Source organism: Eumetopias jubatus, unplaced genomic scaffold, assembly GCF_037043125.1.
Source record: "Eumetopias jubatus isolate StellerSeaLion01/CBP00866 unplaced genomic scaffold, mEumJub1_p1.0 scaffold_10, whole genome shotgun sequence".
Lineage (NCBI taxonomy): Eukaryota > Metazoa > Chordata > Mammalia > Carnivora > Otariidae > Eumetopias > Eumetopias jubatus.
The window spans coordinates 70,324,527-70,351,881 of NW_028274816.1; the positions used below are offsets into that span (position 1 = coordinate 70,324,527).

The following is a 27,355-nucleotide window of genomic DNA, read 5'->3' on the forward strand; positions in this document are numbered from 1 at the left end:
CAAACATTTAATATTCAATCTTGTAAAATATGCAACTGTGCAGAACTAGCAGAAGCTTCTGAGATTGAGAGAGTACCACCTTGTGGATCATAGCACCAGCATTTTAGCACCTGACGTTAAGATTAAACATGAAGTTCAACACCCCTCTTTAAATCCCATTATAAATGATTTTGTTTTCTGTACGACTTGAACATTCCAAATTCTTCTCGATCCCCCAGGTACCCAAGTCACAACTCCCTCTCTCTGCCTGTGCCGCCCCCTCTGCTACCCGCCGGTCTCTACCTGGCGCTATTTTTCCTTGCCCTGGACTTCCACAAAGCCTTTCTCATGAGCTCACCCATATTAACCACCTCCCTACCCCAAGCTCTCTTTTTTAAACGATGTGATTCAGAAGTTATTAGATCATCCCCCCAATGAACAGCATATCCCGACACTTACTAGCCATCACCCTCCACTGTTTTAACAATTGTAGTACAACACACAAAACATAAAAGGTACCATTTTAAAGGGTACGATTCAGGGGCATTAATACACTCAGTGGTGTGCACCACCTCCTCATTATTAATAGTTTGATAACATCAACTTGGCCGTGATTACACAAATCTGCCAGACAAAACCAAGCAACCATGCGGGTCTGCTGCATCACCTCCCGAGCGCCAGTATGCTCAAACACAGAGTGCCTTTTCCCTTGGCAGGCAATTCGCCTTCAGAACCCGAGCCCGGGGCTCTGCATTCGCCACTCCACCTCCCCGACCGACACTTCCCTTTCCTCTTCCTTCCAGGCTGCTCCTCTCCCGCCACACAAAACACTCTTCACCTTCCCAGCTCTCGCAGCGTCAGCCGGGACCTTGCACGTGAGCCCGCAATAAACACGTACTGCAATAATGCTGGAGAGGACGAGTGGGGACGTTCGTATGGGCTGCAGGCGGTTTCAGGGACCACCTGATAAAACTCAACGCCTCGTACCTTACTCACGCACCAGCGAGCAGCAGAAAGCCCGGGGAGGCGGGGCGTGATACCAACAACAACAGCAACGGCAATAACAATAGTTCGGATTCTCTCCTTCCCAAGTCCTTCAAACACATGACCTCATGTAACCTTCCCAACAGTCCAGTGAGGGAACCTTAATACTTTTACTGATGAGGAAACTAAGGCCTAGCAAAGTGAAGTAACTCGTCCAAGGTCACGCAGTGAGAAGAACCTTAATTCAAGTTCAGGCCGTCTTGCTCCACAACCTGATCTTTGAACTGCCACACCAGACGGCCGCTAAACGAACAACGGTCAACGCCGACTTCCAGAACACCTGGAAGGAGTAGCTGAAAGGCCACTCTCAGAATGTACTTATTCTAGAGCACTTCTGGACTCCAGCATCCTCGGCACTTGATTAAAATAGATCTTTTACCTACGATTATCCCTACTTTTCATTTGGTAGCCTTCCATACAGGCCCCATATCAAGCACAACCTGCAGATCCTGTGGCAATCCAAAGCTAACCATTTGACACCGACTTTTTACCGGAGGTGGGAAAGCGCAATCACAACGAGCAAACAAGGACAGAAGAGTAACATACCATCAGAAGTTCTGTTCATCATAGGCGAGCCTCTGGACATGGTGTTTTGATAACTCACAGGGGTCCGCCGTGCACTACTGTCGTCATAAATCCCCGGGCTCAGCTGCGCTTTGGGAGCTTCATGAAGTGTTGACCTGAGGACGGAGGGGCCAGAGCTTACCACCGATGTGTGTCGGGAACGCACTGGCTCGCCTGCTTTCACATCCTCATATTTTCCCCGTTCTACCACTTTTATGTTCTCTGGTACGATTTCCAGTGGAGGCATTCCACGGGGTAGTTTGTTAGGCCCCGTGATTAAGGATTTGACGTTGTGTTTGATGGCAGATTGACCTGAGTTGCTGTCAAACTTTATTGGTGTGCCCTAAAAGAAAAGAAACAAACATTATAGGTAGCCCGAGGCATCCGAAGATTTTTCCATCTCAGGTCAGCTCGGCTCACGGCAACGGTAATTTGCTTCGGTAATCTTTACTATCTGTGTGGGTGTGTCAATCACACACTCACAAACCCAGAGCTGCGAACTTTCTCGAAATATACATTCCACAATACAGACATGTGAAAAACGAATACTAAAGCATACCTAAAACTTTTACCTTTACTTCCAAAAGATCTGACATCGTAAGAACTACTTATAATTATTAAGTCATGCTTCTCAAAATGCTCCATGAATATCACAGTCTGGAGTGGAACGGTTGACAAAAAGCACCCTGATGTAGTTACCTGGGAGATGGAACCTTCGATTATTGGCCTTGTGCTCTGGACCACCTCTGGAGTTTTTCGGCTTTCCTGAGTTAAAATATCTTGCCGTGGAATCTCATGAATGGAACGCCCCATTTCTTTGATGGTGGTAATGCCGTCATATGGTTTTCCTTTGGTGATGGCGCCTTCAAATGCTCGCATGGGAGGACTCTCCCTTTTAATCTGTTTGGGGTACTTAAGACCGTCTTCGAAACTGTCCGTTGTTGCTCTTGGTGTGCCTTCAAGAAAGAATTCAAGAAAACGTGCTTACTAAAGTAATGCCAATGGTTGCAGAACAATGTGATTGAGCTGTACATTTAAAAATTGTTAAAATAGTAAATCCTGATACGTATATTTTTCTGCAATTTAGAAAAATTAATACCTTGTCATCTTGCAGTTTTTAATCAATTTTGTTTACAACACATCTTTAAATATTCATAACTTGGCATTTTTTTTCAGGTGGTTCAAGACTTAATACAATTAAGTCTGTGCATCACAATCAGAATGGTTCTTACATAATGAAGATGTCTCTATATTCAAAGATTAGGCAACTATCATCTTCATATAAACTATGTAGCTCAGAAACAGAAGAGTTAAAATCAAGACTTAAATATCTAATATTTCAAAAGGGAAAGTACTTGAAAAGCAGGCTTCATGCACTGCAAATTAATGTTTAACTACTCTGCCAATGAGGCAGTCATGAATAAAAGCCAAAACAAAGTTTACCCTGCATTATGGAACCAGACAGCACAGTCCTTTCTTTGAGGTCAGAATGAGGGCTTCCCCTGGGTAATGCTCGGCATATCAGCCCTTTCAAAACAAGAAAGCAATTCAAATATTAAACATAATGTGTATGCCAGTTCACATATACTTTATACTGACCTTAGAGTATGCACTTTTTGATAAAAGCCCTATGGAGAAAGAGATATCATCTTAAATTTGTGAACTATTCAGAAGAATATCATGGAAAAACTCAGTTTGAAGTACCCAACATGACATCACTGTTCCTTTTTAAAGTCTTCTAAAGAGAAAATAGCGACAGAACACATCTATTATAAGTCAAAAAGGAAAGACACTTTCGAAACTACATCTAAAATTCAATGCTTCTTTCTCAAGGTGAGGAGACACACAGAGGGGTTGAGAATCACTGTTTAGCTCTGAAACACACCTCTGAGAGAGGGAAAACACAAAGGATGAGTGCGGTACCTCAAAAACAGGTAAAATACGTAAACGAAAACATGCAAGTCAAAATGAAAGAGCTGTAAATAACCTCTTAAAATGTTTCGTGTCACATCACAATAAATTTGAATCAAGGATTGGAAATAACCACACGCAATTACCCTAAAGTAAAGGGAAGTGAGATTTTTTTTTTTTAAATACAGAGAAACTCCAGCTCTTAGAAAATTATGCAGGACTTCTCTAAGATTGAGGAATCCTTACCCTGTTTTTAGTATTTCACCTAGATTAACATTAAACAGTTGAGCCAGGTTAAGGCTTAAAGAAAGTGAGTCATTAACAAAATAAAACTACAGGTATGAGGTAGTGAATGCTTATCGTGGTGAGCACAAGCTTGGACACCTGTCTCGAGTCCTCACACTGTAACTACAATCCCTTCATTTACAGAGGATGAAACTCGCACAGCAAAATTCATCAGGAAACAGTGCAGCCCTGCTTTAACTGCCTCAAAACAAAAACAAAGTTCTCAAAATGAATTTTACATTTTTCACCTCACTGAACCCTAACAGGAATAGTCTACAAATTTTATGAGCATTCTACTAGTTACCTATGATATGACTGATTATGTTTTTTACTTCCTACCACTGTCATGTACTTGATTTATATGTAGATATGAATATAAATTTAAACATATCAATAAGCTCATATTAATATAGTGTTAATTATATATTTTACTATATTATATATTATTAATATAATGATATATTAATATGTTTCATTTATATAGTAATATGAATAGAAATTTCACGTAGAAATGACAGAGACTGAATACAACCTAACCCAACCATGGAAATTTACTGTACAAAATTAAATGTATCTAAATAAAGTTCTGGAAACAACATTTTACCCTCCAACGGTGCTGAAACAGGAGACTCCCTCATCGACAACCCTTGCTTTATATTTCCTTCCACTGATTCATAGCTTCTTTTTAAACTGATTTCATGAGCTGTTCTTGGACTCCTCGTCCCTTCTCGGGCATTTTTAATATCTGCAGAACACAGAAATAAGAATTGCTCAGACAGAGCCCAAAGCCTACTCTACAGTCAATCAGTTATCTTAAGTTTCACAATCTTACAAAAAATAATAAAAGCCAGTCAACCTACAACATACTACTGTGTAATTGATACTTATGAAATTTTTTTCATTAATTCAAATTATTTGAGTGCCAGGCATAAGTAAGTTAGGCTTGCAGATAAGGTTAACAAATTAAGTGCCTTCCTTCATGAAACCTACCCAATCGTGGCAAACACCGATAAAGTGCTGGGGAATTGCTGTAGAGGTACACGTACTACGAGAATGCCAGACAGAGAACCTAACACTTTTATTAAAGGGCCCCGAAAAGGCTGCCTACAGAAGTAATGTAGACGGAGAACTGAAGGATAAGGCGGAGATGCTTCAGCCACAGGTAAGGGAGGAGGAGGTGGTACAGGCGCACAGACGCCAAGGCGAGACAGAGCGTGGGACAAAGAACTTGAGCTCCGTGCGTGGCCAGTGCGCAGGGCGGAGCTGGAGGCGGAGTGCGCGGGAAGGCAGTGCAAGGGGGCCGAGGGAAGCGCAGGAAGTGAACAGCGGGACTGGAGCAGATCGCGGAGGGCGGAGCAAGCCAAGGGAAGGGGCTTCCACTGATCTTAAAGCAATGAACGGTCAAGCAGGAGGTGATGTGTTACAGTGCTGAATACGGGTTATGACTAAAGGTTGGGGGGATCAGGGGCAGCTGCCCGGTTATCCGGACGAAAGACGATGGTGGCAAGTGGGGAACAGAGAAATGGATGGATTCCAGAGAATTCAGAAAAGAGAACAGAAACAACTCAGTGACGGACTGGATGTGGAAAGAGAACAAGTGTTAAAGACGACATCTACATTTCTGGCTTAGGCAACGTACATTAATTTCTTCCTCCAGAAGCAAAATGTAAATCAGCATATGCCAGAAATGTTAAAACAAGAAAGGAGGAAGGAAATAAGAAAGTTACCATGTGTTTTGCATCAGACACTGTGTGCTCACATACCTTTTATCTTTGTATCAAACAAAGATAAAACATGACTAATGACTACTTAGATCACAAAACAGTTGCAAACAGGAACTCAAATCCAGTCCCTCACTTGGCTTTTTTTTTTTTAACCATAACTGAGTCATTCTTGTAACATTAGTGAGAAAATATAACCTAAGAATACATCTAAAGAAAATGCTTACACACATAGACATTAAAATAATTTAAATTAAGAATTTAAATTCAATAGTCTTTCCAGGATTATCAGATTATTATCTACTCCCTAATTCACCTGGGGCACCTGGGTGGCTCAGTAGGTTAAGCATCTGCCTTTGGCTCAGGTCATGATCCCAGGGTCCTGGAATCCAGCCCTGCATCGGGCTCCCTGCTCAGCGGGGAGTCTGCTTCTCCCTCTGCCTCTGCCCCTCCCCCACTCGTGGCCACTCTCTTGCTTGCTCTCTCTCTCAAATAAAATCTTAAAAATAAAATAAAACAGAATAAAATAAAAGTGATTCTACTAAAGTTGAAGATTCTTTTCTTAGGCTAAATCGACTGGCCATAGTTGAGATTAGCTACCAATTACAGAACCACGTACTATGGGCTCTGCACTGTTTATCATTTTTCATTGACTGTCTCGGTTAAATTTTCACAAAACTTCCACAAGAAGGGAGAACGAACTTCCCCAAATACATACATGGGGAGCCAGAGCCCATGTTTCTAGTCCCCATCACAGTACTGGCTTCAAAGTACAGACATCATACTTACTATCGTAGGATAAGATGTGTCCACTCTTGCCTTCATAAATAACATGACCTTTGGATGCAGCTTCCTCTCTGCCTTTCTCAGGACTGCTCTCCTCAATGGGCATTCTAGAAATGGATCCCTTCACCAACGCCTCAGTTGGTATGCCAGCCTGTGACAGGGCTGGGGTACCCTGCCATCAAATCAAACACAAACACTCAGGTTTAGAGGAGACACGAGATGCTCAGAAAACTTACCCTACCAAACGGAGAGTCAGATCCTTCCATATCTTCAAAGAAGAAAGGACAAAGACATGAGAGGAAACCCAGATATTAAGTTTTTATAAAGAAATACTGTACCTTAATCCTTGAACCCTGCCCCACAAAACTTAAAATCTGGACAGGTGTAGGAGTCAAATCAACTTTCTTTCCCACCTTGAAGTCAAACCTCTTAACTCTCAGGGAAAAAAAAAAAATCTGGTCTTAAAGGCCAAAAATCATGCTAAGTGTAATATGTTTTTTCAAAATGTCTAATAAAAATAAGACGATAAATTAAGTTTTAAATTTAGAATACTGCAACCTTCTGGAAGAATGAAGGGGGGGAAATCGGAGGGGGAGACGAGCCATGAGAGACTATGGACTCTGAAAAACAAACTGAGGGTTCTAGAGGGGAGGCGGGTGGGGGGATGGGTTAGCCTGGTGATGGGTATTAAAGAGGGCACGTTCTGCACGGAGCACTGGGTGTTATGCACAAACAATGAATCATGGAACACTACATCAAAAACTAATGATGTATGGTGATTAACATAACAATAAAAAATTTAAAGAATACTGCAACCTTCTCTCACACTGTGATAAGAGGAAAAAAGAACTTGCAGTTCCCAAAGTGTCTGCTGGATTCAACCTCTGGTCACCAGTGGGGGAAGGGGAGACAGGACCGAGAAAACTCAGATGCCTCCATCTTGTGCTATGGATTCAGTTTAGGTCACATCCTCTGAATCTTCACCATCATTAATTAGTCCTCTTCTGGTTTACCTATGGGCACGGTTCTTTTTGACCTTTCCTTTAAGCAGTAAACCCTCCCTTCCAGAGAAATCATTCATGGAACCTACTGGGTCGAACACTTTGTAAAAGTGAGCTGCTTGGGTTGAAATGGGCATGGCAGGCCCAGATTTAGCCCACTTACACATTTGGCGTCCCCAAAATTCTCATGAGGACAATCTGAAACCACACACTTAGAGTAGAAAGAATGACAAAAAACATTCATTTTTCGGCCATTCAAATGGGCTCGGCAGTAAACATCTGGGAATCCTTAACACCCATTTTGGAAGTACTCACTTCACATAGACAGACTGGTTTGAAAATAAACAAAGAAAAAGCGTAGCCTCATATCCAGTTCATTCTGTCTTCCTACCCACAACCTGGTTACTAGAGTGAAAATGAACAAGAAAAGATAATATGCATAAGGCATTTATTTCTCTTTTGCCTCTACTATTAAAGTGTTTGCTTATTTTGAAAACTAGTTTCAGGATGTATACTTTGGTCAAATGTAGATGGAGAGATGTGAAGAGTTCACATGTAATCTTCTACGTCTCTAAGCCATAAAACTCCATAAACCAGGTCTTGTTAAAATGGAGACCTTGATTCATAGGTCTGAAGTGGGAACTAAAATTTCTGCATTAATCTAACAAGCTCCCAAGTGATGCTGATGCTCTGGGACATAGACTACACTTGATCAGCGAGGTCCCAGGGCAGGGTTCTCAAATGGGCATGCAGCAGAATCACCGGAGGGCGGGAAAACACAGACTGCTGGGCCCCGCCCCCACAGATGCGACTTCAGGAAATCTGGGGTGGGGCCTGACCATTTACATGCCTAACGCTGCTGGCCTGGGAGCCACACTTTAGCCACTGGCCTAGGGGACAAGGACAAAAAGACAAGGAAGAAGAATAAAACAGGAAACTTGTGGTTCAAGGTGCAAAAGCACGGGATTCTGTTTACAATGATTTCCCAAGAGAATTTTCCTTTCCCAGATCGACAATAATAAAGAGGCTACAGACTGTTACACTTCCAAGTGAAATTAACATCTAACCAACTGAGGAAAAGAAAGACCTTGTCTTAATCAAAACTGGCCAATTTATTGAGCCTGAAATTGTTAGAAGATACTTGACTTGCAGCGCTTCTATCAACGTCGCCTGTATCTCCCAGTTTAGCATGAGACCCTAGGCAGGTGCCTTACATGTCGGGACGGCAGACCTTTTTCACAAGGGGCAAAAGTGAGCAAATAATTTATATTGATTTTCTTCTCCGTTTCTATTTGAGCTGAACACATGGTAAAAGCTTTGCCAGGAAGACAGTAAGAACTGCATCAATCAGAACTTGTTTCTTCTGTCAATTTGTAAATCATTAACCTTTTCAAATGACCCACAGACTAGATTATAGCTGGTGGTCAAAATGATCACATTAGGGGCGCCTGGGTGGCTCAGTTGGTTAAGCGACTGCCTTCGGCTCAGGTCATGATCCTGGAGTCCCAGGATCGAGTCCCGCATCGGGCTCCCTGCTCGGCGAGGAGCCTGCTTCTCCCTCTGACCCTCCCCCCTCTCATGTGCTCTTTCTCTCTCTCTCATTCTCACTCTCTCAAAATAAATAAATAAATCTTTAAAAAAAAAATGATCACATTAATGTCTTTCTGCAGACAGTTTACAGATCTGGGTTTATTACCATAGAGACCCAGTCCCATAATCCAGAACAATGAGCAACTTAACCCCCGAACTATACTGCTGGAACAGCTGGAGCTCTTGAGACCTGACTTCCAGTCTTCTCATTAGCTACTGTCCAGTGTATCAGGAACGATCACAACTCACCTGAGTGATCGAGCCCCGCAGGGATGGGATGCCTTCCACGGAAATTTTGCTGGCTGGCGTTCCCCGAGTTATACTTCCTTCTTGAATGGCTCCTGTGGTCCCTGAATGAAACCAAAATGATTAGCAAATTACACCTTCTACCACTGCAAACAAACAAAACTCAGCCCCTACTTAGAAGGGGGGTTAAGAGAAGGAAACAGCAGTACAAAAAGAACAGTGGTGTTTTACCGAAATCTACTTTTAAAATAATATTCCAATTATTAAAAAGGATTGCCGAAATATGGAATTTCAAAGTTTTTAATTATTTTTATACAGAAGGGAAAATCTAGAATGTAAAGGCTCTAACTTAAAAACCCAACATTAAAATGTATTAGTGACTTACTTTAATACATTTATTGGGAACAAAAGTTTAATATTTCTGCCAAACAGTGTATTTTACCTCTGACCACTCCTTCATGTTGTGCCCTGACCAATAAACCTTCAGGCTGTGAGTTTTGGCTTCGGGGAGAAAATTCTTCCTGCTTGATGTAGGGCACAGTAGCTATGGACCAAAGCGAGAAAAATAAGTAGAGATCAAGTGCTGAATTACTGCCCGTGATGCTGCAAGCACAGGAATGTTTTGAGTATTTACTCACTGACCTGATTTGGCAGATTCCTGTTGCCGCGGCAGTCCGAGAGATATAGAGCCGACTGAGGGCTTAGCTGCTTCTTGAGTGTAGGAAGTCTGATTATGAGAAGTCAAGTAAGTGCCAGGTGTTCCCTAAAAATAATTTTAAAGGACTAAAATAACACTGTCTTCTCACAAGGTCAACAATAAATTTAATGTTCATGTTTCTGTTTATAAGAATTTACACCCCCACTGCCCAAAATTAAGAACAAGTATTTGCAAAACAAGAAAATCTTTATATAGATTGCTTATATTAAAACTACTTTTAAATTTTTTTTAAAGATTTTATTTATTTATTTGACAGAGAGAGACACAGCAAGATAGGGAACACAAGCAGGGGGAGCGGCAGAGGCAGAAGCAGGCTTCCCCGCGGAGCAGGGAGCCCAATGTAGGGCTCAATCCCAGGACCCTGGGATCATGACCTGAGCCTAAGGTAGACACTGAACGACTACTGAGCCACCCAGGCGCCCCACATTAAAAATATTTTTAAAGGGAGCAAGATATGTCTTCTGAAATCACCATAAATTTCATATAACTAATATTTATGGTTAACAAATTACATAAATAAAGCACTTAACAGTACACTCAAAATGTAAGCTACTATTATTAACAATATTTATTCCTCTTAAAATTGCTATAGGATAGGGACATCAGTGAAAACAGCAGAGTAAGGACTTCTGAAAACTCTCTTCCATAAAGGCAACCAGAAAACCACCTAATGATCAACCTTTCAATTCGGAAATTAACCAAAGGCTTGTGGAAATCTGGATGCATTTATTCAAGAAGACTGGCAAAATCTAGGTTAAGAAGACTGAGCTTTGTGTCATTTGAACTTGCTCTATTTCCTCTCCCATATGCTCCCCACCAAGCTCACTGGAAGCCTTGAAAATCAACAAAGGAAAGTATGAAAATGATGTTTCCCCATACAAAGAATATCAACAACAACAACAACAAAAAAACCATGAAGAAATTCTGAAGCTGAAAACTACAAAAATTAGAGGAAAACAAAAAAACAAACTCTCAGCAAAAAAGAATATAAGGAAGCCTCTTCAATCTGAAGAAAAGACACCTATGAAAAGTAGTCTAGTTGGGGCGCCTGGCTGCCTCAGTCGTTAAGCATCTGCCTTCAGCTCAGGTCATGATCCCAGGGTCCTGGGATCGAGCCCCACATTGGGCTCCCTGCTCAGTGGGGAGCCTGCTTCTCCCTCTCCCACTCCCCTTGCTTGTGTTCCCTCTCTGGCTGTCTCTCTCTCTGTCAAATAAATAAAAATAAAATCTTTAAAAAAAAAAAAAAGTCTATAGTTAACATACCTACCAGTTAAATACTGAATGCCTCCCTCCTAAAATGGGCACCAAGGAAAGCATATCCTCTTCACCACTTCTTTTAAACATTGTACTATGGGGCGCCCGAGTGACTCAGTCGATTAAACATCCGGCTCTTGATTTCGGCTCAGGTCATGATCTCAGGGTTGTGGGATCAAGCCCCACATCAGGCTGATTGAGCCCCAAATCAGGCTCCTAGCTCCTCGGTCAGCAGGGAGCCTACTTAAGATTTGCTCTCTCCCTCTCCCCACTCCCTCCCTGCTCTCTCTCTCAAATAAATAAATAAATCTTTAAAAAAAAAATTGTACTAAAAGTTCTACCCTAGTCAGTTCAATAAAACAAGAAAAAGAAAAGGCACTAGGGGGGCTCTGGGTGGCTCAGTCGTTAAGCGTCTGCCTTTGGCTCAGGTCATGATCCCAGGGTCCTGGGATCAGCCCTGCTTCGGGCTCCCTGCTCCGCGGGAAGCCTGCTTCTCCCTCTCCCACTCCCCCTGCTTGTGTTCCCTCTCTCGCTGTGTCTCTCTCTGTCAAATAAATAAAATCTTCAAAAAAAAAAAAAAAAAGAAAAGAAAGGCACTCGGACTGGAAAGGAAGAAGTAAAACTATCTTGATTTGCAGATGACACGCTCACATAGAAAATCCTAAGAAATTTACTCTCCCTCCAAAAAAAACCCAACAAAACAAATAAGAAGCAAATAAGTAATGTTGCAGGAGATAAAGATTAAAAAAAAATCAACTTTTTCTATATACCTGTAGAGCTGGAAAATGAAAAAATATTTACAAAAACATAAAATACATTACAAATCATCAAATTAACTGAAAATAAATCTAATAAAACCTCTACAGTGAAAACTATGAAATACTGTTGAGAAATTAAAGACCTAAATTAATGGAAATATAAACATGTTCATGGATTAGAAGACTCAACATTCTTTTTTTTTAAGATTTTATTTATTTATTTGACAGGGAGTACAAGCAGGGGGAGTGGAGGAGGGAGAAGTAGGCTCCCCAATGAGGAGGGAGCCCGATGCGGGACTCAATCCCAGGACTCCTGGACCACGACCTAAGCCGAAGGTAGATGTTTAACCACTGAGCCACCCAGGCGCCCGGAAGATTCAACATTCTTAAGATCTTCATTTCTAACCCAAAATAATCTATAAATTTAATGCAATCCTTTACCATAATCCCAGGAGAATTTTTGTTAGAAACTGACATTGATAATTTATATGGAAATGCCAAAGTCATAGAAGAGCCAAAGCAATCTTGAAAAATAAAAGCCCTTACAGGACCCCTACCACATGATTTCAAGACTTACCATAAAGCTACAATAATCACAACTGTGGTGGTGATAAAAGTATGGGCAAGTAGATCAACTGAACAGAAGAGAAAGTCCAGAAATAGACCAAACATAGAGCCAAATCATTTCTGACAAAGGCACTAAAGTGATCAAATCAGAGAAAGAAAAGACTTTTTAACCGGTGTTCCTGGAACTGCAAATCCAAAAGGAAAAATGAATGCTGATCCTGACCTCATGTTGCACATAAAAATTAATTTCATGTGGATCACAGACCTAAATGTAAAAGCCCAAACTATAAAGCTTTCAGAAGAAAAAGCAAGAATATTTCCACAAGCATGAAACAAAGATTTCTTAGAGAAAAAGAATTAACCATAGGAGAAAAAAAAATTTATTTAAGGACTTCATCAAAATTTAAAATTTCTGCTCATCAAAACACAGCAGTAACAAAACACACAAGCCACAAAAAAGAGAAAATATTCTAATATATAACAGAGACCTTTCATCCATAATAAAGAACTTCTACAATCTACTAACCAAAAAAACCCCAATAAAAACAGATAATAAGACAATTACTTCGCAATCGGTGGTATAAATGACCACTAAGCATACAAAAAAGTGCTCAGCATCATTTGCTGCCAGGGAAATGCAAACTAAACGCCACAGTGAAATATGACTAAAATAAAAAAGATGGCCAAGAGCAGATGAAGCAACATGAAGGCTTACACATCACGGGTAGCAGTAGACCCACTCTGGGAAATTATAAAGTAAAACACACATATATCTAGCAATTCCTCCCTCAGGGGATTGATTACACAAGAGAAATGAAAACAAATGTCTATAAAGAGCCAGTACAAGAATGTTCATATCAGCTTTATTCACCACAGCCAAAAACTAGAAATAGCTCAGGCTTCCATTAAAGAGAAAACAGATAAACAAACTGGTATGTGTTCGTATAGCATAGTATTATTCATCAATAAAAAAGAAGGAAATACGGTTACACAAAACCCTGGATGAATCCCTAAAACCATTATGTTAAGTTAAAGAAGACAGACACAGAAGAGTACACACTGTATGAGTTCATTTACATGAAGTTCTAGAAAAGGCAAAACAAATCTGTGCTAATAGGAAGCAAACCAGTGGTTGCTTCAGGCAGAAGGGGCTAAGAAAATCTTCGGAGCTGATGAAATGGTTCTATAACCTGACAGGAGAATGGTCGCTGCTGATCGTGCACATTGGTCAAAACTTTTCAACCATTAAGATAAGGCCATATTAAAATATATATAGATAGATGTATGTATATAATAATGTACCGGGGGGGGGGTAGATATAGTGGCCAAAGTCAGAATGAACTGGGGCTTATCAATCATGTACAATTTAATATTTAGAGCCTTCATAATAGTCCACACGTATTTTGGTACTTGAAAAGATTCCTCTTCCATCTTCGCTACCCTAAACCTCAGGGCACAAAAGTGCCTTTCCTAAGTCAAACCAGACGGTGTGCCACGGCCACTCACTTTGGGTACCCAACTCACACAAACTTCGTGTGTGTGGCACAGAGTACAATGACTGCCATATTTTCTGGTCACCGTCTCTTCACATACAGACAAACTTGTATTTATTAAGATGCTGACAAATTAGGGACAGAAAAGGGAGAACTTTTACCAAAGCAATACTCAACAGAAATTTCCTGGGCAGGGAAGACATTTTACCTGTGAGATGGAGCCTCCCAGGATGAAAGATGGTTTTTCTGAAGCCACTGTGGTTTTGGATGATGGGATGAGAGGAGGAGGTGGCCTGGTGGGTCGAGTTGTCGGAAGCCGAACCGCTTCAGGGAGATTAGTTATCACTTGATGCGGAGCAGGCTGCAGGACTTTGAAGGGGAGGGGAAAAATGATTTAAAATCGGCAATTTCATAGCTTGCAACACTCTACCTATCTCAGTCATTCCCAAATTTTCATATCACACACTGAATTTTAAGTGCAAGATGAGGCTGAGGAGGAATATTTCTATTTTGAATTTCTCTTTCACTTGAATTAAATCCATATACATATTCAGGTCACATGTGGTATTTGTGAGGCTGAAATATTCAACTCCCTGTGAAGCCAGAGCTTTTAAGCTGATGTTCATTTCAAACTATCTCTGCTTAGCATAGGCAAAGGACAATCTTTCACAATCTTTTCTCTCTCTCCATCACTCTTTGGACCTGCTTCTTAGGAGCAGCTGATACTCTAACTCTGTAGAACGCACAGACATGGCCGACCACCAGCTGGACACCCTCTCTACATCTGGCCTACTTGGAGAAACGTTTACTGATCCTGGCTCTCACAGACTTGAATTTCTTGTGGTCGGGGCGGGGACCTAAAGATTTTTTCAAAGTACATATACCCTTAAAAGCCAGTCAGTGTCACAGTATACATGTGTGAACACGAATTTCCCAGTGGCCCAGTAAAGCTCAACTGAATACAACAGACGATGGGATGCACAGAAACAAGAAAATAATTCTGAAACAGGAAGGACACGTCTGGGAAAGGCAGTTTGTTCACGAGCTCAAACCACCTGAGCCTAGCATCTGTAGGGAGATGGCCAGCAGCCACCGCACAGAGGAACAGTATTTACCTGGCGGGACACTATAGCGGGCTGCACTCATATCAGGCTGTGGAGCGGCTTTACTGACTTCTCTCGGAGAGAGCCTACACGGTGAGGCTGACCTTGCTGCGGGACTGTGCATCTGTGCTTCCTGTTCTAGAGCACGTTTGACCTCAGCATAAGGCATATAGGCGACTGATTTTCCTATGAAAGTTAAAGTTATCAAAATAAGGGAAGAACCCCAAATTAAAATAGTAAGTGTGAAAGGACCAAGCCCACACCATCCAGGGGCAGATCCGACTATATATACTAATATTAAAATCTAAAATTCCTGTAGGGGGAGGGGAGTCCACCCACAGAGAGGTTTAAAAACCCTATACATCTAAATCTTCTGTGTATGCACCATCACTATGACCTAATAAAACCCTCAAAACTTCAATTATGATGTTTCCCTTTAAAGGAAAAAGAACATCTCTTCCTTCTTCTTAGGAAAATCAAGTGTTTTCACATGCAATAAAGATCACAAGAGGCAAACATCAGATTATCCAGCCATTTGGAAAATGCAAGTCTTGCTTGAATCAGTCATATCTCTGAGAATTTCAACCCTTATATTTAGCCTGTTGAAACACACCACTTAATTTTCAGAGAAATAAACATAATTAAGAAATGTAAGAAGCCTTTCTTAGAAGACGCAGATCAAACTAATCCAAAAAAAAAACCTACACAAGCTTATAAAACTATGAATTTTACTACCAGAATGCTAATAAAAATTACTCCAGGGGCACCTGGGTGGCCAGTCATTAAGCGTCTGCCTTCAGCTCAGGTCATGAGATCCCAGGGTCCTGGGATGGAGCCCCACATCGGGCTTCCTGCTCAGGGGCAAGCCTGCTTCTCCCTCTACCACTCCCCCTGCCTGTGTTCCCTCTCTCGCTGTGTATCTCTCTGTCAAATAAATAAATAAAATCTTGAAAAAAAAAATGACTCCATATAATTTACCTCCACATAAAGTATAAAAAAACTTATTTAAAGGGCATATCAGATATGCAGTCACATTAAGACTTAAAAATACATATAATTATGTATATTATATAATTTTTTTCCTTTTTAAAATGAAATTGACATTGTAATTTTGGAAAATCAGAGAAGCACAAAGAGGAAAAGGAAAATCATCTGTAACCCAAACCACTTAAATGTGGGCTATTTTAATGTCTGACAGAGCAAATTCCCATTAATTTTCTTATTCTTTTGCTTACCTAGTCTTACCCATTTATTCTTCTAGATAAATCAAAATTTAAAATCATTCTCCAAACAAGATGTCACTGCAATTTTCATTAGACTTGCATTAAATTTATGAATACAAGACACCTGATGCTCTATAATAATGAGCTTTCTAACCGAGGAACCTAGACTTTTCCTATAGGTCTTATTTATAAATTCCTTGTTAAAAATTATTTGTAGGTATTTTACATTTTGTGGCTAGGAAAGCCATCTTTTTCATATGCATGAGTTTACTTGTATAAATGATTACTGCAGATCTATAGGAAAGAAAGATGGCGATTTCTGTAGACCCTTTTTTTTTTCTGAGAAACTTGAACTTTCCTTTTTGTTCTAATCACTTTTCAGTTGGTTCTTGTAGGCTTTCTAGGTGGATAATCTTCTCCTGTGAACAATGATTTATCTTCTCCCTTCAAAAAGCTACTTCTATTTTTGTTTCTCTTTTTCTTTACTGCTCAACAGTAAGTAATAGCTGGCACCTGACAGTTTCCATCCCGAGAGAAGGTCTCTAGCATCTCACTATTAAGTGGAAGGTTTGTAATTGGGTAAAGATTCATTAGCACAAGGCATAAATGTTCTCCAGCTTACTAAGGTATTTTTAAAAACCAGAAACAATTCTAGTAATACCAGCTAATATGATGTACTCTGTGCAGAGCACTGTGAATCACATGAATTATCTCACTGAGCCCTCATGCCCCGTGGGATGATTAATACCATTTCATAGATGAGGAAACTGAACCTCAAAAGAATCACACCATAGTGCCCAGCCAAGGTCACGCTACCAGCAGTGTAAGCCTGACTCTGAGCTCGAAACCACGTGGCAATAATGTCTCGCTAAAGCACTGGGCGTTGAATTTCAGATGCCTATGGGGTATCCATCAAGATGATGGTACTCTTCCCTCCTTAGACACACTGATATAATGAATTAGATTAAATGTCCCAACACTGTGCAGATTTATAAAATAAACCAAAAGAAAATCATGTCTTCCTTTCTAGAGAATTTAACATGGTAAAGCTATTATTATAAATTCTGTGTGACTGTTTTACCATTTCCAGTAAGTTTCTAATAACGTGGAAACTATCTTGTCAAGGTAGTGTTAAAGAAAAAGCGGAAATTTAGATGGTTCTAAATACAGGTATTTAAGTCTTCATGTACTCAGAGCTGAAAAAATAAACAACAAAATAAACAGACTAGATTCAGTTGCAGAGAAGCATTAACTCTTAAATGGACTGAACTGATTCTGTTAAACCTGCATTGCAAGTTCAATTCTAACTCTCTACATGTGTACGTTTGAGTTTCCTCACTCCAGAAAAAAAGGATTCACGCTGAAGTAGGGGTTACCTTGTGTAAATGCTCCTGGAAAGTGAAAACAACTGTTCTCTCAGGTTTTTCCCAAGTGTTTCTACAGATGTAAAGGCTTACACCACTTAAAAAGGGTACACCTACAATAATTATTTCTGCCACTAACATTATGATGAATACAATCAAACACATGCTGCCTATTACTTTCTAAATGAGACCATGAAGGGAAAAGTCAAAACCATGGTCCTAATTCAAGCAAACTGTACCAGTTTAGTGACAGTTTATAGGTAAATCCACATTCTCACTATATTTAACATTCTATGGCAATGCATTGAAAACATTTGTATCAAACATTCTGCATACAAGCAATTTAATGGTAAGTATATGATTATACAAGGGAGATGTGTAAGTATAAGGGAAATTATCCTTTATACTGAACTAGCTATAAATTCAGGAGAGTCTTCAGGCACTTCGTTAAATAACTACACATACTAGATGAGCTAAAACAGAACTTACCCTTGAGATAAAATGTAATCAACCACCCCAGTTTCTGGAGTCACCTTGAACCAAACTGATGTCATATTAATAAACACTTCAGTGTCACTTTAATAAAAAATATAATTACAGTATGGTTTTAAAACCACTGCATTATGATTAAAATTAGGATACCACTCTCATCTAAACCACATGGATTAATGTGACTGACCACAGAGAAATGTAGTTCATTTTTTAGAGGCTCAGAATTTGGGCTCTAGTCTGATTCAGACAGCTTCCATTGTAATTTAGATCAAGATCGTAAGGTAGGTCAAGAAAAGATACTGAGGTCCTTGGGGCTCCTGGGTGGCTCAGTCGTTAAGTGTCTGCCTTTGGCTCAGGTCATGATCCTAGGGTCCTGGGATTGAGCCCTGCATTGGGCTCCGTGCTTGGAGGGAAGCCTGCTTCTCCCTCTCCCAATCCCCCTGCTTGTGTTCCTGCTCTCACTAACTCTCTCTGTCAAATAAATAAATAAAATCTTTAAAAAAATCTTAATAAAAATAATAAAAATATAATACATAAAAATAAATAAAATATAAATAATAAAATAAATAAAAATAAAAAATAAAAATCTTAAAAAAAGATATTGAGGTCCTAAAATAATAATGTGATATGCATATTATAGAATGATCCAGATATTATTAACTAAATAATGTTCAGCTTTAGCATGACTCTGGCAAATACCATTTGAATGTCATTTTTTTCTAGGTTTTAATTCTCCCAACATTTATTCTAAATCATTTATGTAGGGAATACATCAACAGACTTTTAAATTACTCTATAATTTATCATTCTCATCATGACAGATTTTCTCATAATTGGACTGCTCAAAAGACAAGTGCTTCTAAGTCCATTTATACTCCATTTAACTCATTCCTTCAACATGTAATTACTGAGCACAAACTGCGTCAATTACTGAGTTAGCGACTGAGGATTCTAAATACTAACTACTAAAAGCTCCCAAATCATCAACGTTTTTACCTTCATTCAAGAAATATTCATTGGGATGCCTGGGTGGCTCAGTCGGTTGAGCATCTGCCTTTGGCTCAGGTCATGATCCCGAGTTCCTGGGATCGAGTCCCACATTGGGCTCCCCGCTCGGGGAGGCCTGCTTCTCCCTCTCCCTTTTCCTCTACCTGCCGCCCCCCCTGTTTGTGCTCTCTCTCTCTGACAAACAAATAAATAAAATCTTAAAAAAAAAAAAAGAACTAATGATGTAATGTATGGTGATTAACATAACAAAAAAAATTAAAAAAAAGAAAAAAGAAAGAAAGAACTATTCATTTAGCACCTATTATACCCCCAGCCTTGCTGGGTATTACTACTCTGGTTCATATTTTTTACTAGCATAAGATTTATACTTAAAACACCAGCAATTTTATGTTTAAAACTCTAACACAAGAGGTTCAGTGTGTCATATAATAACTCATCACTGGTATAACTGGGTGTAACTGGGGGAGGGGAGGGTGGTCAAGATCCGTAAGTACCACAGTTCCTATTTTATATTAAATAGCCCTTGAAATGCATGACATTCTACAGCTCACTGTTCTTACTTATCTAAGGCTCTGCAAAGTCTTTTGAATCATTACCAAGAAACCTAAACCATTGTAACAAAGACCTTATAGTCTTATATTCTAAGCATACTGTAGCATAAGTCAGCCAACCATCAACCAGAACACATGTGCCATTTCCTAACCATGCCAGAAGAATTTATTACAATTTAGAAATCACCCCCCCCCTTTAAAAGAAACTGAGTGTATCATGCACAACTAAAAAGAACATGCATAGAGGTGCCTGGCTGGCTCAGTAGGTGGAGTGTGGGAGTCTTGATCTCAGGGTTGTGGGTTCAAGCCCCATGTTGGGTGTAGAGATTACTTAAAAATAAAAAAAAAAATCTTAAAAAAAAAAAGAGCACGTACAACTCGAATTTGTCACTTGAAATAACAACAGTGACATAACAATGATAACAGTACCTTTGTGGTATCTATTCTACTATGTATATGCTGGTACATTAATTATTATTATAAATTGTATCTGTATTACATATAATATTATGTAAAGAATAACGCTGAGCCATGTGTTACAAAATGATACTGAAATGCTGATTCTTTTTTATGGGTTGTAATCTCAGTAAGAAAGAAATACAGACAGACAGACAGATAGATAGATGGATCAATCTATAACTTGCAATTTACAGATGAGAGAACTAAAGTCAGAAAAGTTATGGGACTTGTCCCTGGCCACACAAGTGGTGAAGGCTGGGGTGAGAGCTGCGTCAGGGTACGACTGACACTCTACACCAGCTGTCTCCCATCACATCAGAGAATGAGTATTGCCCTGTTGTTACATGTGATCTGCTTGCAGGACAGGGTAACAATTCTCACTCTGAAAAGTCAGATGAATGGAGCAGAAAGCATGGCTTTTACAGTCTTCCAGCAGAGAGAGAAATATCAGAAAACTCGTATTAACAAAAACCATTACAAATGTAACTGCCGCCTGTGAGTAGTCAATAATAGTAACATTCCTCAAAAGTTTAACTGAGGTCAGTTTAAAGGAATTTTGTGTTGGGGACAAGAGGAATTAATCACCTGACATGCAGATAAACTACAAAGCACAAAGGACACTACTTTGGAGTATAGTTGTGTGTCCCTTCAGAGAAGTTCTTTGCGGTGACAGCTCTACCTACCTTCCCACTCTCTGTTTGGACTCTTGGCGGTGCCACAGGGACTTGTAGAACTTCTACATTCCAGATCTATCTGTTCTTGCCTCTGCCGCTGTTCTTCAAGGAGTGCGGACTCATGCATTGCTTTAATGTGTCGCTGGTAGAGGGCATAACCGCTCACTGGGGTTCCAATCGGTATATTACATGGGGTACAGGAAACCTACAGGAAGAAAAAATCTAAATACGCCAATGACCAACATAACAACGACCCTCTGTTACAAATAATGCTTATTTCTGTAACGTACTGGTTGATGTGATTTTGCCACTTTTTGGTTAAAGTAATCTTCAATTACAAAAGGCTTAAAGTGCTGAACATTTACTTTCAGAACTGAACACAATACAAATCACATAAGAGAGATCAAAATCAGAAATTAAAACACTGCTGTCTGCTTTTAACTTGCAGATGGTCAAACCCCTGGTGGCTCAGCCCTGGCTCCTAGCTCTCCTCTCTAGGTTCTCTAGATAATCACACCCACTTCTGTGCATTTAAATGTCATCTACATGTTAATGGCTCTTCAATTTCTATTTCTAAGACGTTTGCTCCAAGTCCCATACTCACAGAATGGCTGCTTAAGAGCTCCACTTGGGCATCTCAAAGCACCCCAAAACTTGCATTTAATGGGAACTCTTCCTTTCCTACATTCAATGCTTCTCCTTCAGTGACCTCCCTCTTAGGAAACCGAACCTTAACAGCTTAAGCCAGAAACCTGGCAGACATCCTTGACTGATCCGCCTTACCTCCCACAACCAACTCACACAACAGGATGGGTGTTAAAATGTTCCGTCTTCAGACAGGCCATCCCTAACCGTCCCTTCCCATTTTCCTCCTTACAGCAGTCCTGCTTCTTTCTTTCAGGGTACACAACGCTTACAATAGCACAATTCACAATAATAGGGCTGGTTTTTCTGTTTGTTTATTTTCTGTCTCTCTCACTCAGGAAGGAAAGAACCCAACCTATTTGGTTCAATACTAAATAAACAGCCCCTAACACAGTCCATTACTTCATGAATACAAAAAATTCTGGGAAAGAGTAGAGCTCTGAGTTTTTTAGAACCTATTATCTAAATAAAGACTTCCATAGTTTTTTTCCGCTACTGTAAGTAGAATTTTTCACTGAGCCCAAAACATACACATAATTTTCTTGCCCTCGTGCTTTGGCTTTTATGTAAACATGGCTCTTCCTCCTGTTGCCATAAAGCCAAATGAACTGTTTTGTTCCAAAAAATATTATTTCCTATGTGGAGTCTTCTTTAGTTGTCTTATTAAGAAGGAAGCTCTCCTTCCTCTGAAATGACCGTACTACATTTTTTAACTTAACAAAGCATCACATTTTTATAATTCATTTTAAGTTTATTATAATATTTTTCTAAGTCTTTTTATCAAGAACAATCTCTATGTTTTTTGAAGTCAGAGATTATGATATATAAATATTCCATACAGCATTAACAATGTTGTCTTGAACTGGGCAGACACTTAATAAAAGTCCATTTGAGTAAATCAATGAAGGAACAAATGTTTAATGATTTTTTGTGTGTTTGAGTCCATCATAAGCACACACTTAACTTTTATCAATTATCATGTGAGACAGAACAAATTTTTATCCCCTGAAGAAAGCAAGAGCTAAAACATTACTAAGTAAAGGAGCAATAACCTAGGTTGGAATTCAGTGTCAAAAGAGAGTCAAACCTGTAGAGATTACTAAGGTAAAATGTAAATAAAACTAGATTTGGAATGATATATTGAAGTTAGCCATAATCTCTAGAATTCATTCTAAATATTCAAAACCTAGTTATATATTCAACTACTGTCTTCCAGGAAAACAAAACAAAAACAAAGCTTACGAATATTTTATGGCTAGAGGATTACACTTCCTTTGGTGTTTTGTTTTGTTCCCCCCCCCCCCCATGGAAATCTCCATTTCAATCAACCATCACAATGAATCCATTTGAAAAAGCAAACAGAGCGACAGAACAGCTGAACAAAATGTGGGAATATACATACAATGGGATATTCTCAGTCTTAGAAAGGAAGGAGATTATGACTGTGCTACAATCTGGATGCACCTTGAGGACTTTATGCTGAGTGAAACATGCCAGTCACAAAAAGACAAATACCCTATGATTCCACTTATATGAGGTATCCAGCCAAATTCAGAGAGACAGAAAGTAGAATGGTGGTTGTCAGGAGCTGGGGGAGGGGAAAGAGAGTTACGGTTTAATGGGAAGAGAATTTCACTTCTGCAAGATGAAAAAGCTCTGGAGATCTATTTCACAACAACATGAATATATTTAACGCTACTGAACCATACGCTTAAAAACAGTTAAGATGATAAATTTTATGTCGTGTGTTTTTCACCATAATTTTTTAAAAATTCAAGTACTGATTAAAGAAGAGAAGAAATGTCTCTAAACGTCTTTGTTTCTCAACTTTACTTCTCTTACTCACTTTGAAAACTTACCATTGGCGGGATAACAGCAGCTCTGTGCTGAAGCTGTGGCAAGTCCAGTGGATTTGGTTTTATTGGGGATGAGACCAGTATAGATCCAGGGGGGTTCAACAATGAAGGCTTTGAGTCCATAGGAAACATTCTGCAATTGGCAATAAAAAAAAGATAAATATATTCTAATTTAAGACTTTAAATGTACAATCATAATTCCTTCTCTTTTTTTTTTAAGATTTATTTATTTTAGAGAGCGAGTGCGCGCAGGGGGAGAGGCGGTGGGGGGCAGGGAAAGAAAATCTCAAGCTGACTCTGTGCTGGGTGCAGGACCCAACATGGGGCTTGATCACACGACCCTGAGATCACTTCATGAGCCAAAACCAAGAGTCCATCACTTAACCGACTGTGCCACCCAGGTACCCCTAATCATAATTACTTCTAAGTCAATATGTATGTACACACACACATCAACCTTAGAAGATGTTTGAACAGCAAGGAAAAGGGGAATCTATAATGCTAATTTTCCAAGTAAAGACACCTAATACTGATTTATAGGTTGAAATTTTTCTGAGTTTAATCATCTGCATCTAACCATCCAGTCTGAATACATTCCATTATAAAATATTAGGTCCTAGTCTACCACTAACATAGATTACAAACTAGTTACCTGTTGCAGGATGTTTTGCCAGGATCATAGGGTATTTTTTCAAACATCTGCCCACTACCATACTAAAATTGAGAATTTCACCCCCAATTCCAGACTCCTGGTTTTTCATCAAGAGTGGAAAGAAAGAGCCACACAGAAGCAGCAGACCCACGTGGCAACCACATGCTGAACTTGTAGCAGCTGCCCTTTCCAACACACGTGCTGCTCTGTCCTCCACAGCCCCCGCCACCCCACACTCCGCCTGCTTCACTCAGTTTCAGTATCTACACTGGAGCTTACGACACCCAGTATGTGAACTGGGGAGATCATACGTTAGTGCCGTACCTTTCAGGCTGTATCAGACTTCCCAATGTTATTGGGGTCAGATGAACATTTTAAAAAGTACAAAGTGATAAGAAAATTAGAATGTATAAAAGAAAACAACACTTAACATGAAACACAAAGATGGTATTAAAGTTGTAGAAAATTGGAAGTGTTCTTTTGACAGTTTGGAACTGATGTAGAGTGTTATTCAAAGGCCACCATATATTTACAAGGAATTTCTGAATTTCAAGACTACTATCATGTTCAGCTCTTAGGATGTTCATCCTTTAAGATTACTACCATCCTAATTTTTCCTTCACTTATAAATATAGTTACCAAAACCAATAGCGGAAAACACAGATAATTCTCATCTTAGATGAACAGAATTTGGCTCTCTGCTGAGTGGCTTATTTGCCTCTTTCTTATTAAAAAATGGGCAGTTGGAGAAAAAGAAAAAAAGAGTTGAACTGGGTTTCTGATTAAATGATGTTTTAGTCAAATTCATTTCTAGAATGTGTGCCAATCAAACGTTCTACTGTGATTCTAGGTGATTCTCTTTCTTTCAAGGAAAAGGAAATCCCAAGGCAAGTACATATATTAAATAAAGCAGTATCTATTCCTGTAATTTTACTGTAATCTTTACCATAATTTTTATGAAAACCATAAAGACAGGATAGATTTTTATATTATTAATTTAATGACTAAAAGTTCTGTATTAATCAGTATTATATATATTTTATATTACAAATATGAATAATCTAAACTTTTAACTGATATACAGTGATCATGATAATTACCACTATCTTGTATTTAAATTATGCTTTCTCAAATATTTTCAGAACACTTAACATGTTTTCCTGTCAACCTTTTCTATCATTGAACACACAGGTACAGCAGGGCTTGCTTTGAGGCCATATGGTCTTGGAGCAAACAAGCCAATGCCTCTTGCCTCTGCCTTCACCACCACACCCTACCGCTTCCAACACCAGGAACGGCAGCCATCCATGGCTCATATCACAAGTTTTGTTAGATGAAATCCACTTCTTAGCTACACATAGAATGCATGTAACAACCGGTGTAGAAAAACATCATCTTTTTCATTGGAAACTCATGATCACACAACAGTTCTTGGTTATTGAAACAGATGAACAGCATCATAACCCAATATTAAAAGCATGCGGACTACCTCTAAGATGCCGATATTCGTACAGGAATAATCCCTGCAGCCAGCACCGTCCTGTGACTCAGTCAGCCTCCAACAGAGCAAAGAACAGGAGAGGATCAGAGGAGCGAGTCTCACCTCTGCCTCTCGGGCTCTCCATCCACATCTTCATCCGCACTGCAGGTGGCACTAGAGTCATTGTCTGACTGGGGCTCGGGCCTCTGGGCGCCTATCTGCTGGGCCACCACCATGTCCTCATCTCTAGGCTCTGTCTTCGTGCTGGCTCTCTCCAGGTCTCCTTCTTTGGCATCACCTTCGACTCTGGATGGATTGCTTTCCGGCGCCCCCATCTCAACGTCTACAGAGTCTGATTTGGCAGGCGTGGGGAGGTCAAGAACAGAAGTCACTTCAGCACCGTGCTCCTGCCGTTCGACATCCATCGGCTCTGCCTCCACCGCAATGCTGTCGTTCGCCTGTGTCTCCACACTTTCACTTTCGACTGGTTTTGCACTTTGCACTGCTGAGGAGGGAGATGCACAGGGTACAGGTTCTGTGCTGGGTTCGAGCTCAGCCCCAGGCGCTGCGTTTCCTCGAGAAGTCGCATTGTCAGTGCTATCCTCGTTGGGCTTGACAGCTTCAACTGGTGAAGGAGAAGGAGCACTTTCTGTATCAGAACTATTTTCAGCACCTTAAAGATAATGATACGGCATAAAAATCTGATAATGAACATGTTTCAGGTGGTGACAGAGCCATGCTTGAAAGTAGTTGTTTGGGACGAATGATACTCCTCGGATGGCCTCAGTGAAGTCTTATGGCCACTGGGAAACTAGAGTGTTTGTTCCCAGAGCATGAAAGGGAGAGGTCAAATGATCCTCACCTTCTGAAACGGAAAGCGTAAAAGCTTTTACTATCTAAAAATAATTCGTATGAGGGGCGCCCAGCTGGCTTGGTCAGTGGCGTGTGCGACTCATCTCGGGGTCGTGTGAGTTTGAGCCCCACACTGGGTGTAGAGAGTAACTGAGCAACTAAGAACTCTTAAACATATTTTTTAAATAAATAAAAATAAATAAATAAATAAATAAATAAAATTTATATGAAATTTGAAAAATGAAGACAGATGAAAACCAAAACTAAACAAGAAACCATTCCCATAAATGGTATTTGGTTTATTTCTACCAGCCTGCGGCTGCACTTTTCCTTTGACCCAGGAAGCCTGACAGTCTAGAACATCATCATCCAATAGGAACATAATATGAGTTACATCTGCTTAAAATTTTAATTTTTCCGGTGGCCACATTAAAAAAGTAAAAAGAGATAAATTAACAAATTTTATTTCACCCAGTAGGTCTGAAATACTATCTTTTTAACATGTAATCATGTGGAAATATAGTGATATAGAAAACTAGTAATAACATTTTTACCTTTTTTTGGTATTAAGTCTTCAAAATCTGATTACATTTTACATGTTCAGCCCATCTCAATTTGGACTAGTCACATTTCAGGAGCTCAATAGCCACATGTATCTAGTGAGTACCACACACTAGACAGGAAAATTCTAGAGTAACATTACATGGACTTTTAATTTAACACTGTAACCCTGGTCTTTCCCCACATCCCTGGTTTCACTTTATAAATATGGTTTTAATCTCTGACATCTTTACCTAGATATTTCAAAGGAATCACAAATTCAGTATTTCCTGCACTAGACGAAGTCTGGGGACTCAACACATCCAAATCAGGTACTTTTCTAGTGTTTACTGTCTAATTAAACCAGAAACCTTTTGAGGAGTAATCTTTTAATTCTCCTCTCATTTATCCCCATATCCTACATAGATAAATATCATAGATTTTCTCTCTAAAAATATCCCTTGAACATCCACTTGTGTTCAATTGCTCGACTGCCCCTGTAGTCCAGAAACAACTCTTCCTATCTTCCACCTCAGACC

At 39.7% G+C, this 27,355-nt stretch overlaps 1 protein-coding gene across 19 annotated transcripts in view; it reads right to left on the bottom strand.

Annotated features, from left to right (window-relative positions):
* NCOR1 (nuclear receptor corepressor 1) overlaps positions 1-27,355 on the bottom strand; it is a 152,422-nt gene that overhangs the window by 26,538 nt on the left and 98,529 nt on the right. For 10 of the 19 annotated variants that reach the window (XM_028089475.2, XM_028089468.2, XM_028089471.1 and 7 more), the window contains 13 exons: positions 25,548-26,097; positions 23,296-23,425; positions 20,801-20,996; positions 15,033-15,206; positions 14,126-14,286; positions 9,770-9,890; positions 9,570-9,671; positions 9,131-9,231; positions 6,294-6,462; positions 4,388-4,528; positions 3,031-3,114; positions 2,287-2,543; positions 1,570-1,930 (listed from right to left, as the gene is read on the bottom strand). In XM_028089475.2, the coding sequence (XP_027945276.1) occupies positions 1,570-1,930; positions 2,287-2,543; positions 3,031-3,114; positions 4,388-4,528; positions 6,294-6,462; positions 9,131-9,231; positions 9,570-9,671; positions 9,770-9,890; positions 14,126-14,286; positions 15,033-15,206; positions 20,801-20,996; positions 23,296-23,425; positions 25,548-26,097 (2,547 nt within the window). The remainder of the gene's footprint in view (positions 1-1,569; positions 1,931-2,286; positions 2,544-3,030; positions 3,115-4,387; positions 4,529-6,293; positions 6,463-9,130; positions 9,232-9,569; positions 9,672-9,769; positions 9,891-14,125; positions 14,287-15,032; positions 15,207-20,800; positions 20,997-23,295; positions 23,426-25,547; positions 26,098-27,355) is intronic. The other 9 variants (XM_028089479.1, XM_028089482.1, XM_088027950.1 and 6 more) reach the window with 3 other exon arrangements.